A 21,010-nucleotide genomic window follows, 5' to 3' on the forward strand; every position below is an offset into this window, starting at 1 on the left:
AAGTAGTTGGAGGATGACGGTGCAGCGCGTTTTTTTAATGATTTGTAGTTCTAACAAGTTTATGTGATTTTAATTGTTTTTATTTAATCAAAACATCGCAATTGCAAAATTGTGTTTTTTCAACATGTGTGGCATATCGCCAAAGCTTTACAAACATGGAAACGCAGCTAGCGTACCGTTACCTAGCAACCCCAACAGACTTCTGCGCATTACCTAGCAACCCAAGCAGAGTTCCGCCTGTTACCTAGCAACCCAAGCAGACTTCCAGCAGGTTTGGTCAGCTGGTTTTCTCTATAATGGCTGCTGGAAAAGACAAAGTGTTTTGTTGTTGACTTACCATCCAGAAACCTCTTGCTGTATTCTTGTTGGCTGTGCAGGAGGCTCCACGTCTGCTTTTTAAAGATGTACAGTTGTATAGTTGAGCATCTGTTTGCAGCCATTTTTACATTTGAGTAGTAAATGCTGAGTTGGGGAGTGAGGCCAGAAGCTGCTTTGGGATTTAAAGTGACAGAGGCTCTAAAGCATCTCACAATAGGCACCTAAATCTCATTATACAAGAATGGTTTTGTTCAAAAACATGTTTGGTATCGTACAGAATCCGATCCTAACCAGCATAAAATGCCTCCTTTAAGAAAACAGCAGACATTAAGCAGAACTGAATAATATTTATTCACAGATCTGCAGTGATTTCAAAGACACATTGTGTGAGACAGGAAGGGACTTCTTTCTTTGCTTTCTGGTCGCCTCACGCAGCAGAACGAAGAGTCCTAGACCTCCCAGCAGGGCCGGTACACCCGTCCCACCATGCACCTCATGTTGTCCCTCCTCAGAATGGGGATGCTCAGCTGCTGGCCGCCGTCTCCGTGCTCGCCCCCCTGGTTGCTGTCATCGGCCCTCCGTTTGTAGACGGACATCCCGTTCTGCAGAACCTTCAGGTCCCTCCAGATCGTCGGGTCGGCGGCGATGACGATGACCTTGGACGCCCGCGCTCTGGCCGCCGAGGCCAGGTCCGCGTCGCCCAGGACACCCTCCATCGCCTCGTCGTTTAGGATGGAGGCGAAGGCCTCTTGCTCCAACGACCCATCTTCAGTCTTTCCCATGGGTGTCGCGTTGCAGTTGAGGAAGAGAGCGGCAGCAAAAGTGACGGACAAAAGGGATCGCCTCATCTTCTGAGCGGTCGACGGCGTTTTATTGGAGGAGATGGATTTTCTTCGGAATTGTCTCTGCTCTGGTTTGGACTTTGGACATCCATCGCCTTTTATACCGCTTCAGAAAACTGACCACGTCGTCGTCCTTTGTCTGTCAGGATGAAGAGAACAGTTGGGCGGAGATGAAGTGGAGAGGAGTTGATTAAAACCTCTGGTGTGTTGGCTCCTTCTAGACACTTCAAAATGAAAAAGTGGAAGGTCTTAATCCAAAATGGCCGTCCTTTAAAACAACGAGGACGGATGAACCGCCTGGTGTGCTTGTGGTGGTCGATGCTTCACCAAGAAACCAGTTTCCCCAAAGCTTTGTTGCAGAAACTGTCAAGAGGGGATTTAGACCCAAAGCTTAATGACAGGAAGAGCAAACAAACGTCTGTTGACGTGTTCGAGTCCTTCAGCAGCAGATCTGCTGACGTGTCAAAGAGTCAGGGAAACGGGAATCTGGTTTTAAATCCATCTATGGTTCATAGAGGAAAAGTACGTTAAAAAAGCTTTGATAGTCAAATAAAAGTGATTATAATCCTCTGATTTCTGTTTGTCCTCCAGCGTCTGTTTGATGTCCAAACGTTTTTTAATGCTGGTCAAAATCATCAGAGGATAAAACAGAAAAATGTTCAAATACAATTAATTAACCAAACATGCATTATTTTATTGTTTGTTGTCAAACATTGGCTATAAATTGTCATTTATTATATAAAATATTAAAAGAAAGGTCAATATGTTGAATTATTTTCTATTTCCTGGTCTAAAAAATGTTTTAGTTTCATCAGCAGCAAGAAAAATCAATATTTAGGCATTAGGAATATTATTTATCCAAAAAAATACAACATGTTGTATAATGTTGTCCTATTTTCTGGGAAATATTTCCAACTCCTCTCTTTCTCCTTTCAGCTTTTTAAAGTAAAAACTCTAGTTTATTCAACTCTTTAAAAATTAATAAAACGTAAACACAGCTCACTACTGTAAGTTTATCTTTCACAAACTTAAACATTAAAATCTAAAACTCGCTGAATTTATTTGACTCAAAGAGTAGAACAGCGATGGCAAACTGATTTTCATGTTGGTCCATGTCAAATATCTAAAGGTTCTTAAAGGGCCAGTTGTGCCAGAAAGTACTGATAAAACCAATTAAACTGTTAAAATATCAATAAATAGCTGTTCCTCCAGAATCTTGAGATTATTTTAGTGGTTTTTTCAATCAAAATTGCAGATTTAGGAATGTTTGTAAGGAATGTTTACAATATTTGTGCTAATGTATGATGTTAAATGTGACTTTATTACTCGCCGTATCAACTACAGGCTATAACTTAACATCACGTGAGGCTGAAGCAGCAGACAATTAAACTCAACGATTATTGACCAATTTTGAGAAAATCTGCAGTAAAATCAGAACAAAATGTGGAGATTTGTTGATTTTGTGTTAATTCTGCTTATTTGTGAAAAACTGGAAGAAATCCTTGATGTAATTTGGAGTCTAGAGGGCCACATAAAAAGCAACGGTGGGCCAGATTTGGCCCCCGGGCCTCAAGTTTGACACATGTGGCGTAGAAGATAAACACAACTAAATGTGGCTCAAATGTTTTACAGTGAAGGAATATTAGAAGATATAGAGTAGAAACTACAGATATTTATCTTAAAATGTAAAAGTATAAAGTAATCAGATACCTGAAGTACAGTAACAAAGTACTTTACAAAGCTGCAAATATGTATATATATACTGTATATATTTGCAGCGTTGTAAAGTACTTTGTTATAGTTTATACTTATATATATTTCATTTTAGCTTGTATTATTTGTGTAGCAGAAATAAATGTGAATCTGTTTCTCCATCTGTGCTAATAAACGAACCGATAACTTTCCCCTCATTCTTGCTGAAACGTTTCTCCATGTTTGCCCTCGGCTGTCAGCAAAAGGTCGACGTGTTTCTCAGGCAATTAGTTACTGGAGACTGAGGTTTTTCTAAAGGCAACATGTTAATGCGCCCCAAACTGCAGCCGAAGCTCAAAATCTCTGAGTTTGGGTGCCAACCTGAACGCCACAAGGCCGACACTCCGGCGTAATTCCACCTGGAAGGAAAATCCAGCAGCAAATTAAATTATGTTGGATTGGAGAACGTGTTCCTGTGGCTGAAATCACACAGACAGGTTGAGGATTTTCCTGGCGCAGCGTGAAATAAATGGTCACCCAAGAGGAACGAGACGTTCTGGTTCTGGTCGGGATCAAACTGGACAGTTTGGCTGTTTGGGTCGATCACATTATGAGCTTCAAGACAATAAGAAAAAAACTTTAATGTGTCTTGTTGCAGCTGATGACTGTAATTTATCACATTTATGCGTCAATAATCGTCATTAAATGAACAGTTTTATATAAACATCTTAATCCTGTTACAGCAAATCTGTAGTTTTCATCCAGAGGATCATTTATTTACAGATTCTGGCAGAATGACGTCTTTATGTGACTCAAAATTAAAATAAACATTTACGACGGCGAGTTAGGGCCGTGTAGATGGAAGAAATCAGTAAATGTTTACAAAAAATAACAAAATATTCTAGAATAAACAAGGAAAGTAAAAAAAATGTTTTTCAAACTCAGAAATAAAAAGAAAAATCTAAAATATTTCTGAGATTATTCTCAAAATTTCTCAGATTTTTTTCTAGCACATTTTTGACTTTTCACAAAAAAAGTCCAAGTTTTTTCCAGAACTTTTTTTGACATGAATGTAAAAGTTTCAAAGAATTTTTTAAAAAATGTTTTGTTCTACAAAATTTTTTCAGTGGAAATTTTCAACTTCTGAACATCAGAAATTTCCGCGTTTTTTCTTCCAAATTTCTGAGATGAATCTCAAAATTTCCAAGATTTTTCAAGCAAATTTTCAACTTTTTAAACTCACAAACGTCTTTTTTTTAAAGAAAATTTCCTAGATTAATATCTACATTCTTTACTGTCTTTTAAGCAAATTTTTGACTTTTGAAACTGAAACTTTGAGATCAATCTGAGAAATTTCCTAGAAAAAACACAAAAATTTCTGAGACTTTTGTCAGAAACTTACTTTCTTTTTTTCTATCTGTTGGAAAGCCTCCATCGTGCTGAGTTTCCATTTATACAGAAATAAAAAATATTTCATTTCCATGTGCTTATGACAGTTTGATCTGTGATTTTGTCTCCTGCTGGTTCCAGACAGAGAGGCGCCATTAGGGGACGGTCTTTACCTTTTCTATTCTGGCTCTTGCAGCTGCAGCTTCTCCACTTTCAGTTCCTGGAGAATCTTTTCGGTTTGTAGTTTTAAACTGAGGCGTAAACCTGTGAGCAGAACTCAGAATGCCGCTGCCTGCTGCTTGTTTACTTGAGAAGCTGATCCGGTTGACCTCTCCGTCACCTTGAACCCGATAATGAAGTGACAGAGATGAAAGGCGGATGCTGCAGTTTGTTGTTGCAGAATCGCGGTGGTCCGGCTTCAGGTGGGGGGGTTCGGTTCGGGTCGGTTCTGGTCGGTTCTGGTCGTTTCGGGTCGGTTTGTGACTTCGGGGGAAGATGAAAGTGAAGAAGATGAAAGCTGAAACCTCTCAGTAATTTGGCCCAAGAGGAAGTGACTCGTGGCCAAAGTGGTGGCGCTGAATGCGAAGATTTATCCCTCATCAATACATCTGCAGGGAGGCCGGTCGCCATGGCGACGGCCAGTCAACATCCAAGTGGTTCAGAAGTAACAGCTGTGGGGGTCTGAAGGAGACGATGATAGAGGATGTGTCTGATGGCGGCGCTGGTGCTGTTAAGATGAACCCAAAACGCTCGGCGACCCTGAACGCCTCACAGCTCGGCGACCCTGAACGCCTCACAGCTCAGCGACCCTGAACGCCTCACAGCTCGGCGACCCTGAATGCCTCACAGCTAGGCGACCCTGAACGCCTCACTGGACATTTCACTGGAACATTTGGCTGCAAAACGAGCCGGGCCCTGTTGTTGGAAACATGTAATTATTTCAATTTAAATGGCTCTTTGAAAAATAAAGAAACAGAACGGCAAAATAAAGGTCAACCAGAACCTAGGATAAAGTTTAATGTCAGGTATATTTTGAGAAAGAGAAACTGGCGCCTCTGAGCCGCTGCACTGCGGATCGTTTCTTAATCCAACACATCAAAATCAAGAATGCAATATTCTGACAATAATCTCAAATTTTCAACTTTAACCTCAAAATTCTGTTTTTTTTTTCAAAACTCTGATGTTTTCTCAAAATTCTAACTTTAATCTAAAAAATATTTGAATTCTGAGACTAAAGTCAAATATTTTGTTTCCAGTGTCTCTAATCCTCTTTTATAAATATATATATTAGACAAAATGTGTTTAAAGCATGTGTCTGCTCATACCTGACTGTTAATTATTCTGGATTTGGTCTTTTAGCTCCGCCCCCTTTTCTTCTTTTTTTTTGTCCACTAAAAATATAAAGTTATGAAATTTCTATTTCTCTCTTCTTCCTTGTGTCACTGGTAAGCTTGTCTCTGATTGGTTGGCCCAGTCAGACAAAACACCCAATCAGAGCCAGGAGGAGGAGGGTCTTAGCGCTGTCAATCAACACTATACTGGCTACTAAACAACTTACAGATACAGGACAACTTTTAAGCGCTGTCATCAGGGGTTATGCTAACTAGCCTTAGCATTCACAACATGCAGTAACAGAGAGGATGGGGTAGTGATTGACAGCGCTAAGACCAGACCCCTGGCTCTGATTGGTTGTTTCTAGTTAAAAGGGAAAAGGCAAAAGAGATCAATTTTTTCACAGATTATTCAACAAACATGCAAAATAATAATTTTTATAGAAGTTACATACTGCAGCTTTTAAAACCTCCTAAAGCTCCAATGTGTTGCTACATTTGGCTCCATTTTGCTGCTTTAATTCCAGGATATGTTGTCACTTCCAGCTGGAATAATCCCACGTCGCTGTGAAAGTGACGGCCGTGTTTCAGTCCAGCTCCTGACATCCACACAGCCTGACTCTGTTTCAGCCGCGCTGCCTGCTGAGCTGCTGGTGACCGCTACAGGGAAAGGTCTGCTCGCTGTTTCTCAGCAACAGAGGTTTGTTTCTGTGCTTTATTTCCACAGTAACCAGCACAGTGTTATATTTAGCCGGGTTTGCACTGATATGAATAAATAAATAAATACAGTGATTCAGAGAGGTTGCCTGAAAAATAGGAAGGAGGTTGTAAGGTGGTGACGTTTCTTGACTTGGATGTAAAATGAATTTACCTTTTAGAGAACAACAGTGATGTTTTGCTTCAGGCGTCTCAATTGTAGGTGGTAGAAAGGAGACCTAAAAACCGTCAGTGGATTTCAGAGAGCAGTGTTTTATATTATAATCAGGCAAAAATGAGATTATTTAGGTTTTTTTTTTTTTTAAGAAAGCTAATAATCTTTACTAATGTATGATAGGACATATAAAATCACAAATAAATCAACAAACACAACTTTGGTTTATCAATATGCAATTTTAACTAATGCAGCTTTAAGCTAACGCAACATTATCTCAACATCTTCCCACATACAGTATGACACGAATTAAATATACTGGTATACATTTGAACTATATGTATTATTTTTAAAGAAATTCTGGATTTTGTAGTGATATGGCAATATGGTGCCACTAATTCAATGTTAGCCATGCTAAACCTGAACCACTAATCATAAACATTAGCTCCACCAACGCTAAAGTGCTACACAAACAACACAGTATTTAGTGGAAACTAATGCTAAGGCGGTACTACACCAACATGGTATTTAGCAGGATGCTAAATACCATAGCATTTAGCCATAACTAAATGCATTTAGCTATTTAGCCATAGATAAATGCTATGGTATTTAGCATGCTATGGCCATTGCTAAATGCTAAAGCGCTACACCAACGTGGTATTTCGCAGACGCTAATATGAATGAGCTACACCAACATGGTAATTAGCAGAATGCTAAAGTGCTATATCAAAATAGTATTTTGCAGAAGCTAATTCTAAAGCGCTACACCAATATGGTATTTAGCTAAATACTAATGCGCTATACTAACATTATACTTGGCAAAAGCTAATACTAAAGTGCTACACTAACACAGTATTTAGCAGAAGCTAATGCTAAAGCACTGTGTATTATTTAGCATTAACTACATTGTATTTAACCTTTATGACAGCAATGATAAATTTGTTGTCATGAAGTGTCATTTGGTAAATTATGACACTTTTAATGGACTTTTAATGCAAGTTTAGCACAACTTTGCTTTAAGTGTCAGTATTTACCAAACAGTGCAAAGTTTTAATGCAAATCTTAATGTAACTTTCAACGCAGCTTTGCATTAAAAATGACATGTCAAACATTCATAAAGACTTGAACACTTGAACACATGAAGACTTCTTCATGTTCATGTAGAACATGAAGAATGTTTATATAAAATGTTCACAAAGTTTTTTACTAGAAAATATTCTGGTCTGAAAGGGTTATAATATTTTTTCAGGGATTTAATATCTTTCTCTCTCTCTTTATTTTTACATACATAAAGACCAACTTTAATGCCATTAAGAGATGCACCGATTCTGTTCCTTTAAAACAGCTAAACTTTCCTGAAATATTGAACTGTTCTCAATCATTTTTGGAAGAATTTCAAAGTTCTTCTTTGGACTTTCTGGAGTGTTTCTCTCTCATTCTGTAAACTTTATCAGGTAAACATATCGCTCAGTAATGTTCTGTTGAGTCCTCTTAGATGGAAACGCGTTGTTCTTTACAGTATTTCCGTAGTTATATCCACAAACAACGGGCTAACACAGCCTAGCATACGTCCACCACGGTTTCTATGACAACACTTCCGCGAAGCGCTGCCCGTTGCTACGGGAGACTCATAAGCGGAGAAACGGCAGTCCGAGGACATTTCTGAGTGGTTTCGCTACCGAGTTAGCAGCAGTTTTTATGTCACCATGGCCGAGGAGCCGGTCGCTGAGAAAAGCCACACTGGAGGAATCCTTAAGGACAACTGGGTGGAGGAGGTGAGCCGAGTTACCGCTGGCTGAGAGAATAATTATAATAATAATAATAATGAGAATAATGAGCTGCTAACTGCTGATGTAAACAAAAGCGAAACAAACAGGAAGTAGAAAATGGACTTTAAAAGTTGATCAAAACCGACTATTTTAGAAGTAACTTTTGAAAATGCATACATTAAACGAGTTTTTATTTATTTATTTTTATTAATCCCACATCTTTCTTATTAAATATTTTGGTCTGATGTAATATTCTTATCTTAGACAGCGTGTTTTCATTGGCTTTTCTCAGAAAATCATCTTAATTAACAGAAATAAAGGCTTGAAAACATCAAACATGTGTAATTAGTCTGTACATTATGTACTGAGTTACTGAAATAAATTAAATTACATTTCTAATTTACTGAATTGGCTTTACAGGCATTTTTATAATCTAATAAACCAATAGACCCCATTTAATAAAAATTATAAATTTATACATTTCAGTAACTCCAGCCTTTAATTAAACACATTTTATAAACTTATAACACAAAGGCTTATTTCTGTTAAGTGTCATAATTATCAGTTTACAGCAAATTAAAACTCAATATTTAGGACTAGAATATTATACCAGAGCAATAAAAACACTTGACAGGATTTAATAAAATGTATGTTACATAGCTGGGAATCAGCTGTTCCTGTTTATATAAACAATACCTGGTCGCCATGGACAATAATTATTGATATCGATTTTATATGAAACACATCGTCCAGCCCTACTTTCAGCAAATAACTTTTGTTTTTCACAGTTTGGATATTTTTTCTGCCGCTACTTCATTGAATTTGTGTGAATAAATGACATTAACACACAAAACGTTTCAAAGTGAAGGTGTGTCTGGTTGGTATTTACATTAAATTTCAGTTTTTGTCTCTGTGACTTCCTGCCAGAGAGCAGTGGCGGCTCTCAACATCGACGACAAGAAGAAGAGCATCCGGTTGGAAGGACACGAGGGGCTCATCACCATAAATCGAGGGTGTAAAATGGATACTTTATCTCTGTTCACTGCTTCTTACATCCCTCTGCGGGGTTCAGGAGTGAGGGTCAAAGGTCAGCGCCTCCATGTTCCTTCATCAGAGAATCACATTCCAGCCTTCACACATACGCTGATGACTGTCTTCTATTGATTTACTGTGAAAAGTCCTGTTTTCTGTGCTCTCTGAGTTGGTTTGTGTTTTATTTGGTGGCGCAGGCGTCAGGAAGGAGCTGCTGGAGAAACATTTATCCCAGATGATGCGGTGAGTCACACAACGCTTTTGATCCTGGGGAGGAAAATGTCATTTCTGGAAAGTGTTGCAGGAGAAAATGGGGTAATATTTACCCGTCTGGGTTAAATCAGACTTTATGGTGTTATTTTACATGGAGGCCAGTCATTTTGATGAAGGGCTCCCCCATAGAAAGTAACGTCCTGCTGCATGTCAGAGCTTAGAGGGAATAAAAAGCTGCACGAATTTTATGAAAACGCAGAAGAGCTTCTGAAGCCGTATATTCAGTTTCCTTTCTTTTCTAAGTGCTGCTGGTTCATCTCAGGGTTTCTGGATGTTGAGTTAAACACATGCAGAGAGGAATATGTATCTACTCATTTAAATACATTATTTTGACTGTTTGTCTGGATGTTTTAGGTTATAAAACATGTTTTTAATAAACAGAACAGAGTAAACACAATGCAGTTTTCCAGTATATAAAAAAAAGATGCAAAAGAGTAACTGCTGCTGCGTGTTACTGCTGAGCATAAATAAACATGTTTTTGTTCATTTTCATAAGAGGTTCTGGGGCTTCAAAGGTCAGAACCAGAACCTGTTAGGAAAACACCAGAGACAGTAATAAAACTTCAGTCTGATCCAGATTTGATCCAAATTAAGTAAGAAAACTTGAGCAAATCTTTCCAGTAAACTCAACCAAAGAAAACACAAAACTGAAATCAGATAAAAAATATTATTTATTGGTTTTAAAGGTGAACCCGGTTTATTTCAGTTGAACTTTCTTCATTGTAAACGTGGACCGGCAGCTTCCCTCTGACCGGCTCGCTTCCTGCCTCCACAGAGAGAAGGTTCTGGCCGAGATAAAGCCGGAACCGGTGGACCTGGTACCGGACTACAGGACCACACATCAGAGGCATTTCTGCGCTCCAGGATTCGTCCCCAGCAGACCGAAACCGTCGACGGTGCGTGTAGCTTCTGCTCCGAACTGCCTGACCTCTGCTGGGCTTCATGCTAACACCAGTTAGCTCTCATAAAATCAGAGGAACCGGAACATTTTTAACGTTTTTAACGTTTTTAACGTTTTAACGTCTCTCATCTCTTCCGTCGCGTTCAGGATCATGATTACAGAAACGAGGAGGCCATCACGTTCTGGAGCGACAACTACCAGAGGATCCAGGTGTGGATTTTATCACCTTTACATGTTTTTATACGTTAATAATAAATAATCATGAACTGAGAGCGACTCACCTCCGCCGGGGGTCAAACCGTTTTTCGTTTTGGCATCACACTAAGATCACGGTCCGCCTCATCGGCCCCAAAGTTTCCTGGCGAAGAGTCAGAAATTTGCTCAAAAAATTATAAATGTTGAGATTAATTTCAGAAATTTCACAGAAAAAATTTTTTTTCAGCTCCAAAAGTTGAAAATTTGCAAGAAAAATTTTTTGATTAATTTTGGAGTTTCAAAAGTTACAAAATGTGATTCCTGCACAGTTGCAGGATATTATAATGTGTAGGAAAGTATGAAATAAGGTATTACACAGAAAACAATTAAATTTTTTATTTTAATTTCTATTCCATTCTCTAAAAGGCATATAGTGATATTTATGGCTCCATATTTAAAACTGGTGAAAGTGGCTGATAAACAGATTATATGTGAATATAATCAGAATTTAAATCTCTTAGGGTTTTCAGTGTTGAATATGATTAAAATCGTCTCATCATATTTGACCTTTGTTCTGTTTTTGTTTGTTTTGGTCGGCAGCGTGTGTCGAACCCAAACGTTCCTTTCAAGAGGTCGTCTCTGTTCAGCACCAGGATCCCGGACCGGCTGGATGACGAGGAGCCCTGAGGCCTGAGCTCCTGCTGCAGTTCCTCACCTGTCCACCAGGTGCTCCAAGAGCCAATAAAGCCCGTCTGGTTTTGGTTTATTTTTCCTAACAGCTGCAGATCATTAAACCCGAACAAAACCTGGAAAATACACACGACTAAAAAAAACACAGGGTCGCAGCAGAACTTTGACTTTTTCCATTTTATTTTGTGACAAACCAGAACAAAAACAAAACAAAACAAACAAATATAATTTTTTTTTAGGTAGCAATATTTTTGTCAGTTGATTTTTGTATCTATTTCTGTGATTGCTGTATTTTTTGTTTCCAGTATTTTTCTGCGTTTAGCCGTTTGAACTCGTCAGCCACCGTAGAATCAATTATTTCAAGTCAATTATTACATTTTACTTGAGAAAACTTCATAATTTAGGCTGTAGATCAGCGGGTTGGTGATTCTGATGATGTCATGAAAAGGCCTTTCTGACTCTGCGCAGATCTTGTCAGGTTTAATAAAGTTTTAGTTTAGACTCCGTTACATTTAATTCAGCTTAAATAGAAACAAAGTTGGACTCAGAAGCAGCTGTAGATGTTTTTCCTGCCGGAGAATCAAACGATCCTGACAGCATCGATAGTTCCTGGATCATTATCTCTCCTCTGCAGCAACCTGTAATTAGTGCAACCGATGTTGAGCAACAGAACGTCCCTCCCACGCCGGGTCAATATCTCGTCTTTGTCCTTGAAGAAAAGACGGAGCTGCGTCCCTGCAGCCGGCTGCAGATCCACACACGTGGAGTCAGTCAGAGGACGATTCCTGATCCGTCCTCAGCCTTCAGAGGGGATTAGTAGGCGGTCGCTATGGAGACGAGTAATTTTAGCTGCTATTTATGCAGCTTTTCTCTCCAAACATTTCATTATCTCACAGGAAAAACCAATTTGTTGCTGAAACGCGCCGCGGCCCCGCAGCGGATCTGCACCCAACATCTCAAATGAAATGAGATGCAGAAATTTTCTGTTTCTGCTTTTTAATTTCGGGTTTGTCTCCGCTGAGCGGCGCACACACACACACACACACACCCACACACACACGCGCTGCTCTTTATCCAATCTGTCAGAACATTTACACACTAAAACCTCCGTTATTCACAAGTAAAATATTTCAACTTTATCTTTAAGCTGCAAAGTTTTAACCTTTGATTTGAGGTGAATTTTTGTCCATCCAATTTGTGCCCCACAGCATAATACTGCCATCACCGTACTTGATAGTTATCAGTGTTATCTGAGTCTTGGTGTCTGAACCTTTTTGTCATAAAGGTCAAACTAATCGGGTCAAGAGTAAAATAATAATAAAAAATAAAATAAAATAAAGTAATTAGAGTTATTATTATCCAGAGAAGATCAAAAACTTAAACAGTATTTTCCATATTTGCTGTTTTAAAAGAAAATCAAGTTTCCAGATTCTTTTGGACTCGACTGAAGAAATTTATTCTCAGGATTTGAGTCAAAACATTTCCTATATTTAGCCAGGATTAATACCTTTTGTTTTGCAGCAAATTCAACTTTTAAGTAAAAGTCTGAAGGTGTTACCATGGAAACCCAATTATAAAACCCGACGGGAAAATTCAACTGCAGTAGCCACCGTTCCACCCAAAGAGGGCAGCACTGAGCCCAAATATTAAACATGTTTACACAAAATGTGTACAATAACATAATTTATAGGTCCAATTTATACACTTTGAGTTTATCCGCTCCTTAATCCATATTAATGGTATTTATTGGAAATTTATGTTCATGGAGAAACATGTTAGGAATTATTTCTTGCCTAAAAGTCAATAAGTACAAAAAAAAACACAACAAATCCCAACTTATAAATGAAAAAAGAGTGCTTCACTCATTTTATTGAACAAAATATTTTACAGTGTCTTGGATATACATATATACATCAGCTGTGTTAAACGGTTGATCAACCCCCTGCAGTGGCAACGATTGCTTTTCTGTGCCTTTAAATCTTTCCAAAAATACGTAAAACATCGTCGACTTCCAAACACGTTATTACAAATCTGAATATAGAAAGCACAAAAAAATAAGGATTCATCTGTGAAAAGCACCCTCTTCATACAAAAACAACTTTTCTCTCTGTTTTATTAGTTTTGTTTAGTTAAGCAGGTAATAAATATACCTGGGATTCCCTCTGTTTCTGTCTGTTTTCGCTGGAAATCACAGTTAAGGACTTATTCTAGAACAAATAAAGTAGCCACGCCGTCAGCAGGCCTCTCAGATTACGTACACATCGGTCTTCTCCCCAAGAAGCCAATATGTTCTCATTTTACCTTTACCCTGAAAAAAACAACAGAAAAACACAAATCAATCAGTTCGTCAATGGAGACGCATCAGCGGTTTGATTAGGCCTCCATAACGGCCGACACCGAGGATCTTATGACACCAACACAGCAGGAAGGAGGCTTCGACTGCGGCGGCCATTTTGTTCCCAGAAGGTCTGATTGGCTCAATTAAAGGGACGGTAAAAAAAAAACAAGACAAGACAAAAATACACCATGCTGAAAAAACCAAGATAGAACTGCTACAGAAAATATATTTAAATTCCTATCAATGGGAAGAACATAAAGTGTTTTTATTTATTATATATTCAGTCATAATTAAATCAGATCGATGTACAAAAATACTGTTTTACTTGAGTAACTTCTTGTGTGGATACTTTTTACTTTTTGTTGAGAAAAACATACTGAGTAATGTTTCTCTTATTAGGAGAACAATTTTTGGGCAATACAGTGGAGCAAAACTAGTTCTATAAATTAATTTCCCCCAAATTAGTTAATCAAGTAAATGTAACGAGTTACTACTTATTACCAGTAGTGGGTAAAGTACTCAAAAATTTACTCAAGTAAGAGTAGAAATTACTATTTAAAATATTAATATTTAATATTAATATTTAAAACTGACATCATCAGACGGAAAAAAAATATCAAATTAAGTGGAAATTTTGATGTTTTAAGAACCAAACTGACAATAATTCATATAAGTAACAAAACAATAAGAAAATTATTGATTTTATCCAGGGAAGCTAAAGGTTTTTAAAAAGCAAAAATGCTAAAGCGCTAAATGAGAGATTAGCTCCTCTGTTAGCGTGTTAGCGTACCCACTACTGGATCCTTGCAGTTAACTTTTCATTTTAATCTTTTAAAAGCCAGAATTTGAACTTAACTTTGAATGTTTTTTACATTTTAAATCATATTTTCTGATCTTGAGCTGCATTTTAACTAAAAGCTTTTTTATTCTTAACTTGAATATTTTCTTAGATTGCTACTTTTTACCTTTAGGGGAGTAAAAACATGTTGAAGTATTTCTGCTCCTGCTACAGTCTGAGTTTTGGTTGCTCTATCCGCCTCTAGCTGGCGTAGCTCAAGAAAAGCATCCCACAGCATCATGCTGCCACCACCATGTTTCATTTAACCAAACTCTTTGGTCAGAGGCCAATCAGCTATGCTGTGACACAGACTGCTACAGGAAACGCTTCCTGCCAACAGCCCTCAACCTTTTATCGTTTTGGGATTAAAAACCAAATTTGAGGTGAATTTTGGGAAATTTTAAGAGCTTCCTCAATTATTTCCCATTTCTAAAACCTCTCTGAACGAGAATTAAATCAATTTCACAGGAAACTCTGAGCTCTTGTGTTCTGGAGAGGAAAGAACCTTGTATAAAATGATTCAACTAAAGAAATAAATAGAAAAAAAAGACTGAAATAATCAGATCTCACCTTCATTTCTACGTCTCCTCGCAGCTGAAGGTCAAAGTAACCAAACTCATCCAGCACTTCTTTGGTGGCGGAGGAAACGTGGATCTTTAAGGCTGAGAGGGAAACCAAAAGCACAGCAGAAATGAAATAAAAACCCTCTCAGTGTGGAATTTAAATAACTCCAGCTCTTACATAAAACCCACTTTGAACAGAGAGTCAGAAACCAGCAGCTCAGAGAAAAACCTGGTTAGTTTAATTAGTTAACGAAGCAGAAACGATTCCCTCCTGCTGCAGTTTACGGCTTTTTACTGAGAGAAACATCAATTATTCACCAGAGGAGACCCGATACAGGAAAACACTCAGCAGATGATCAATACATCTGGAGATCCAGTCGGAAAATGTCCACAGCTCACAATGAGGCAGCAAACTGAGAAACTAATCTGCTGTTAAGATTTAAAGAAAACGTCTCATTTTTAATTTATTTTATTTATTCCTGACATTAGAAATATTACTTACAGGAAAATAACACAAAAGATTACAGAGAGTTCCTGGTCTAGTTTTAGTGCAAATAAGATAAAATTATTTGCACTAATAATTTTAGTGCAAATAAAAGTAAATTTTCAACAAGAAATAAGAGCTTTTTTCAAGTAAATAATTCATTAAAATTGATTAGAAATACCTATTTTCACAGGCAGATTATTTCACTTATAACAAGAAAAAAATATCTTATAAGTGAAATAATCTGCCAGTGGAAATATTATTTCTCTTATTTGATTTAAATATTACGTTTATATCTTTTGCCCTGTGAATTGTTGTTATATTACGGTAGAGTATTAGAGTCATGCTAAGAAAAAATAAAATAAAATGATAAGAATAAAGTTGAAATAATTTGAGAATAAATTCAGAATATTTAGAAAAAAAAGTTGCAATATGACTTTATTCTCATAATATTAATTTTTAAACATTTTCTTAGCGTGGCTCTAAAACTGCGTCGTAAAATTCACAAGACAAAAAAATATAAACATAATAATTAAATCAAATATTATTAAAATATCTCCAGAGCACAGGCTGGTTTCAGACACGTCTCCCCGGTTAAAGCAGACAGGAAGTGATGTCAGCAGCTCTCACCCTCTCCGTTGGACTCCATGCGGGACGCCGTGTTGACGGTGTCTCCGAACAGGCAGTACCGCGGCATCTTCAGCCCCACAACGCCGGCGCACACCGGACCTGAGGAACCGAGACAGTCAGAGGGCAGGACACACAACATTATGCTGCTGCCAGCAACCAGCAACCAGCAACCAGCAACCAGCAACATCTTGCTGCTGCTGGTGGTCAATGTCTACAACTGATGGTTATTGTGGTGGAAAGAAACGTTGGATGGTTTTTACTTCTTCCTGATTCTATTCAAGCAGGTTAAGATTATTGTGGTGCAAAAATACGTTCATGTGTGATTTTAAACTTCTATCATGATCCAAATAAATAAAATAAAATAAACGGTTTAATGGATAAATGGATGTTTGGTTGGATGATTGGTTGGTTTGTTGGACGTTTCATTGGATGTTTTGTTGGATAGTTGGTTGGATGGTTGGATGTTTTGTTGGTTTGTTGGATGTTGTGTTGGATGGTTGGATGTTTTGTTGGTTTGTTGGATGCTGTGTTGGATGGTTGGATGTTTTGTTGGATAGTTGGTTGGTTTGTTGGATGTTTTGTTGGATGATCCAGTCGGATGTTTACTCGGCAGAGTTCTGGTTTTCTTCTCATCCTGCTCCAGTTTCTAACTGATGACGGTTTTGTTGCGTTACAAGTCGTTTCTGACCTTTGACCCCTGACCCAGCACCTGAACGCTGCGACCTTGTAGCGGCGGTCGACCTTCAGACTCACCGGTGTGAATGCCTATCCTCAGCCGGAGCTGGTCGTTGGGTCGGTGTCGGATCTTGAAGGTTCTGACCTGCTCCAGCAGCGCTAGCGACATGCTAGCCACCTCTCTGGCGTGGAGCTTCCCGTTCCGGACCGGCAGCCCCGACACCACCATGTAGGCGTCTCCGATGGTCTCTACCTGCAGACCGGACACAAACCGGTACAGCACCAGTTCACCACCGACAAGTTCCAGTTAGACCCACTGGTGACCCAAACCCACCTTGTAGACGTCAAAGTTGTCGATTATGGCGTCGAAGCAGGTGTACAGATCGTTGAGCAACGTGACAACCTGCAGGGAAAAATACATTTTATTCATTTAATTCAAACTGGTTTTTTAAAAGTAACCAGTAGGACAAGAAAATACATAACCACACTGTAAAAAATGTCTGTAGAAATACCAAAGAATTTTACAAGATACTGTAAAATACCGTAGAATTTTACGGTAAAAAATTCTGTAAAATTTTATTGTAGAAATTCTGTAAAATTTTACCGTAGGAATATCATAAAATTTTAGCATATAAATACCATAAAATATCGTAACATTTTATCATAAAATACTATAACATTTTACAGTAGAAATACTGTAAGATTTTACAGTATGAATACCATAAAACACCGTAAAATGTTTTTGTATAAATACCGTAAAATTCTGGCAAATACAGCTGCCAGTATTTCACCGTAAATTAGAGAATTTTTTTTTTTTACTACGGTGCAACAAGAACAAAATAATTAGTTTACCGCTTCTCTTCTGTTTGAAACACTTATTCAATTCGACCTTTTTCTGAATTTAATTAAATATATCACTTACCGACTCAATAATTATCAGACATTTGTAATTAAAACATCTTATGGTATTCACAAAACAAAATGATTACAAAATGCCTCTCATTCAAGAAATGTTCAAGAAAATACAGACCCATAATAATATTAATAATAACAATTGTAAATAACAATTACACTGCAAAAACATCTGATCGTAACAAGTATTTTTGTCTAGTTTCTGGTGTAAATATCTTAGCACACTTAAAACTAAAACTTAAAACTTTCTATCTCCACCACAACAGAGCTGATTCTCTATCTGTCTAGATAAAGTGACTCAACTCTGCGTCAACATCTCCCATCTAACAGCTGATCTATTTCCAGTCACACACAGAGTGTGTGTGGGAACACACTCTCTCTGCCGGAGATCACGACAGCGCGGTGTGGAGCGCTGGGAGCGGGAAGCGTACCTGCAGCGGCGTGCTCTCCGCAGACAGGGAGGTGAAACCGACGATGTCGCTGAAGTAGATGGTGACGCTGTCGAAGGCCTCCGCCTGAACCGTCTCGCCGCGCTTTAGCTGCTCCGCCACCGAGCTGCACACACACACACACACACACACACAGAGAAACAGCACTGTAAAAATGAGCATGCTAACCGCTAATGTTTCCCGTTAGCCACTTTAATTCCAGGGGGATGACCTTTTCTCAAGATGGCTGCTGTTTTTGCGACTTTTTAATCAATTATTGACACACAACGTTACCCATGTTTTCAACTTTGGTTATCTTGTTCATACAATGTTAAAGTAAAAATAAGAAGCAAAATCAGAAACTGAGGACTTTGATGTTTGCTAGTTTCAGTCCAGTTGTCAACAGGAAGGAGATGAACATGTGACCGACTGGGAGACAGTCGTCTTAAAAGTTAGATTCTGATAACTCTTCTGATGTGTTTAGCAGTTTAGTGTTAGCATCCAGGAATTTTTTGTGTTAGTGGTTTCGCTTTAGCTTTCACTCATTTTTATAGGTTTAGCGGTTAGCTTTAGCTTCTGCTAATTGTTTACGTGTTTAGCAGTTTAGTATTAGTGTCTGCTAATATTTATGTTCTTATCAGTTTAGTGTTAGCGACTGCTAATTGGTTGGGTGCTAAACAATTAGCTGAAGCTAATTAGCTAATGCTAATTGTTTAGGATTTTGTTATGTTCTAATTTTGTTATGTGTTTCGCAGTTTAGCTTTAGCTTCCACTTCTTTTTGTGTTCAGCTATTCACTATTCACTTGTACTAATCTTTTTATATGTGTAGCAGTTTAGCATTTGCTTATTTTTATGTGTTTAGCAGTTTAGTGTTAGCAGGGCTAACATTCTTGTTTAGTGAATTAGTGGTGAATGAACTTAACTTTTTTGGGGAATAAAATAACTACTGCAGATTTTAGTGGAAACATATTATTCTCCATTATAACCATAGCGGCCATTTTGAAAAATGTCCACCAGGAAAATAATACACAAGATCAAGAAAATATATATGATTTCTATGGTTCAAAATGTGTCATTTGATACCAAACAGATTTATCTAATTTTCCATGACAACCATCTTGAAAAATGAAAAACTATCAGATATGATTTCTATGGATCCAATGTAAAATTTGACAATTTTGCTGATGATGGCGGCCATCTTTAATTTTTAGTAGGGTTTTTTCAAACAAAAGTAGGAATAAGTAAGCTTCTGGTATCCACATGTGATAGATTTTGCAAAAATATTGAATTATCTGGTGCATTAAATAAGGCAGAGGCTCTAAAGTCAAAGAAAAAATGTTTTTTCAGCTGTTTTCTCCTTATTATCCGGCAGCCCTGTTCTCTGGCTGAACGCCTGGCCGCTAAAATCATCCCCAGATGTCAGTTTATCTGTACTCATGTTAATTTCCCTTCAATCAAACGATACCAAAGGCAGGAACATCTCGGAGGCAGAGGTCAGTTTGTTTAAATCTGGAGCGTGGTGAGAAATCAGATCTTCTGTTCCTCTCAGGCCCTTTTTCTGTCAGCCTAATTTCAACATGACGAAGGAGGAAGAAGAGGATAAACGATGGAGGAAAGCTGGATTTGCTCCGATCTGCTGTCTCTCTTTAATGAGCGGTTTCGCCTTCCTGTTCTTCCTCTGCTGCCCTTTTTATCTGCAGCGAGATAGCACTGCTGGGAAAAGCGTTTGAGTCTTTAATTAATACAGAGGTTTAGCGCCGCTGACAGAGTGTCACTGCGAGCCGGCGGTGGATCGTCCAATCAGCTGAGCTCCAGTTAATTGGTGGTTTTGGTTTTTTTCCCTTCCTTACTGTGGGAGGATTTGGTAGAGGAGGTTTTCGGCTTTCCGCTTCTCCTCCAGGTAGGCCTGCGTCCGTTCCTCCACCAGGTTCTCCAGGTTGTTGGCGTATTGCTCCATCCTGGACAGCAGGTTGTTTAGGATGCTGGTGCTGCCCTCCCTGTGGAAAATACAAACATGTAGCAACTCTGAAGAGCAAGAAATAAGAATATTTTTAACATAAGTTTAAAATCAGTGTTGTTTTTTGTAATGTTTTAATGAAATGTTTCTGTATTTTTAATATTTTATATTTTTTTATTTCATTGTATTTTTGTACGTTTCTGTCATTTCAAATTACATTTTCTGTATTTTTGTATTAATTAAATTTTTCAATTTTATATTATTTTGCATTTTTTAAATTTCAGTTTTTAATGTTTTTCAATTTTTTTGTATTTTTTACTTAAATGTTTTTTCATTTTTTGTAGCTTTTTATATTTGTAATTCCATTTCATAATTTTTTTCTAATTTTCTGTTTATTTTATAGTTTGCATTTTTTTAAGTTCAGTTTTAATCAAATCTTTTTTTCATTTTATATTTTGTATTTTTATTTCATTATTTAATTTAAGTTTTTTTTTAAATTTCTTTTCATTTTCTATTTATTCGTTTGCATTTTTGTATATTTTAATGTCTTTTGTTTTCACTGGAAGAACAGATATTACAGATATTATCTACTGTAAGAATTAGTTTTATACTTAAAATTTTGATTTGGAAAATCAGTTAAAAATCTGCGTTGTAATCATGTTAATTTAAATTTTTTTGTATCATAATTACGTCACTTCAGGTGTCCCATATGAATAACTAATCCTGGAGACATAAAACTGTCTTCTATCCTCAAATTTTAGCTGCAAATTGTGGCATTTAGTGGCTTTTTAAGACAACATTGATGCTCTAGAAGCTGATGCCTGGGTCTCGTAGGTTTTCTAATTACATGTGTTGCATAATGTTTATGCTCTACAATCATA

At 37.6% G+C, this 21,010-nt stretch overlaps 3 protein-coding genes across 3 annotated transcripts in view; 1 reads left to right on the forward strand and 2 right to left on the reverse strand.

Moving 5' to 3' along the window:
- Window positions 1-645: 645 nt before the first annotated feature.
- Window positions 646-1,244, reverse strand: LOC102225761 (pro-MCH-like). Its single transcript, XM_005813644.2, has one exon. The coding sequence runs from the start codon at window positions 1,164-1,166 to the stop codon at window positions 768-770; it is 399 nt and encodes a 132-aa protein (XP_005813701.1). The 5' UTR covers window positions 1,167-1,244; the 3' UTR covers window positions 646-767.
- Window positions 1,245-8,088: 6,844 nt separating this feature from the next.
- Window positions 8,089-11,804, forward strand: spag8 (sperm associated antigen 8). Its single transcript, XM_005813645.2, has 6 exons — window positions 8,089-8,218; window positions 9,140-9,299; window positions 9,442-9,487; window positions 10,293-10,413; window positions 10,566-10,628; window positions 11,214-11,804. The coding sequence occupies exons 1-6, from the start codon at window positions 8,150-8,152 to the stop codon at window positions 11,298-11,300; spliced, it is 546 nt and encodes a 181-aa protein (XP_005813702.1). The 5' UTR covers window positions 8,089-8,149; the 3' UTR covers window positions 11,301-11,804.
- A 1,335-nt stretch (window positions 11,805-13,139) lies between these two features.
- npr2 (natriuretic peptide receptor 2) overlaps window positions 13,140-21,010 on the reverse strand; it is a 63,647-nt gene continuing 55,776 nt past the window's right edge. Inside the window, exons 16-22 of the mRNA XM_005813646.3 lie at window positions 20,023-20,169; window positions 18,175-18,298; window positions 17,166-17,234; window positions 16,910-17,084; window positions 16,157-16,255; window positions 15,050-15,141; window positions 13,140-13,611 (exon numbers count right to left, since the gene is read on the reverse strand). Of these exons, the coding sequence (XP_005813703.1) occupies window positions 13,549-13,611; window positions 15,050-15,141; window positions 16,157-16,255; window positions 16,910-17,084; window positions 17,166-17,234; window positions 18,175-18,298; window positions 20,023-20,169 (769 nt within the window). The 3' untranslated portion in view covers window positions 13,140-13,548. The remainder of the gene's footprint in view (window positions 13,612-15,049; window positions 15,142-16,156; window positions 16,256-16,909; window positions 17,085-17,165; window positions 17,235-18,174; window positions 18,299-20,022; window positions 20,170-21,010) is intronic.

Source organism: Xiphophorus maculatus, chromosome 8 (assembly GCF_002775205.1).
Source record: "Xiphophorus maculatus strain JP 163 A chromosome 8, X_maculatus-5.0-male, whole genome shotgun sequence".
In the NCBI taxonomy this organism is placed as follows: Eukaryota; Metazoa; Chordata; class Actinopteri; order Cyprinodontiformes; family Poeciliidae; genus Xiphophorus; species Xiphophorus maculatus.

What these genes read in the sequence shown, in the direction of transcription:
- LOC102225761 (XM_005813644.2), bottom strand. Translation starts at nt 1,166, where the DNA reads ATGAGGCGATCCCTTTTGTCCGTCACTTTTGCTGCCGCTCTCTTCCTC.
- spag8 (XM_005813645.2), top strand. Translation starts at nt 8,150, where the DNA reads ATGGCCGAGGAGCCGGTCGCTGAGAAAAGCCACACTGGAGGAATCCTT. An exon ending in CATTTATCCCAGATGATGCG is followed by an intron (nt 9,488 to 10,292) that starts GTGAGTCACACA and finishes CTGCCTCCACAG; the next exon opens with AGAGAAGGTTCTGGCCGAGA. An exon ending in GCAGACCGAAACCGTCGACG is followed by an intron (nt 10,414 to 10,565) that starts GTGCGTGTAGCT and finishes CGTCGCGTTCAG; the next exon opens with GATCATGATTACAGAAACGA.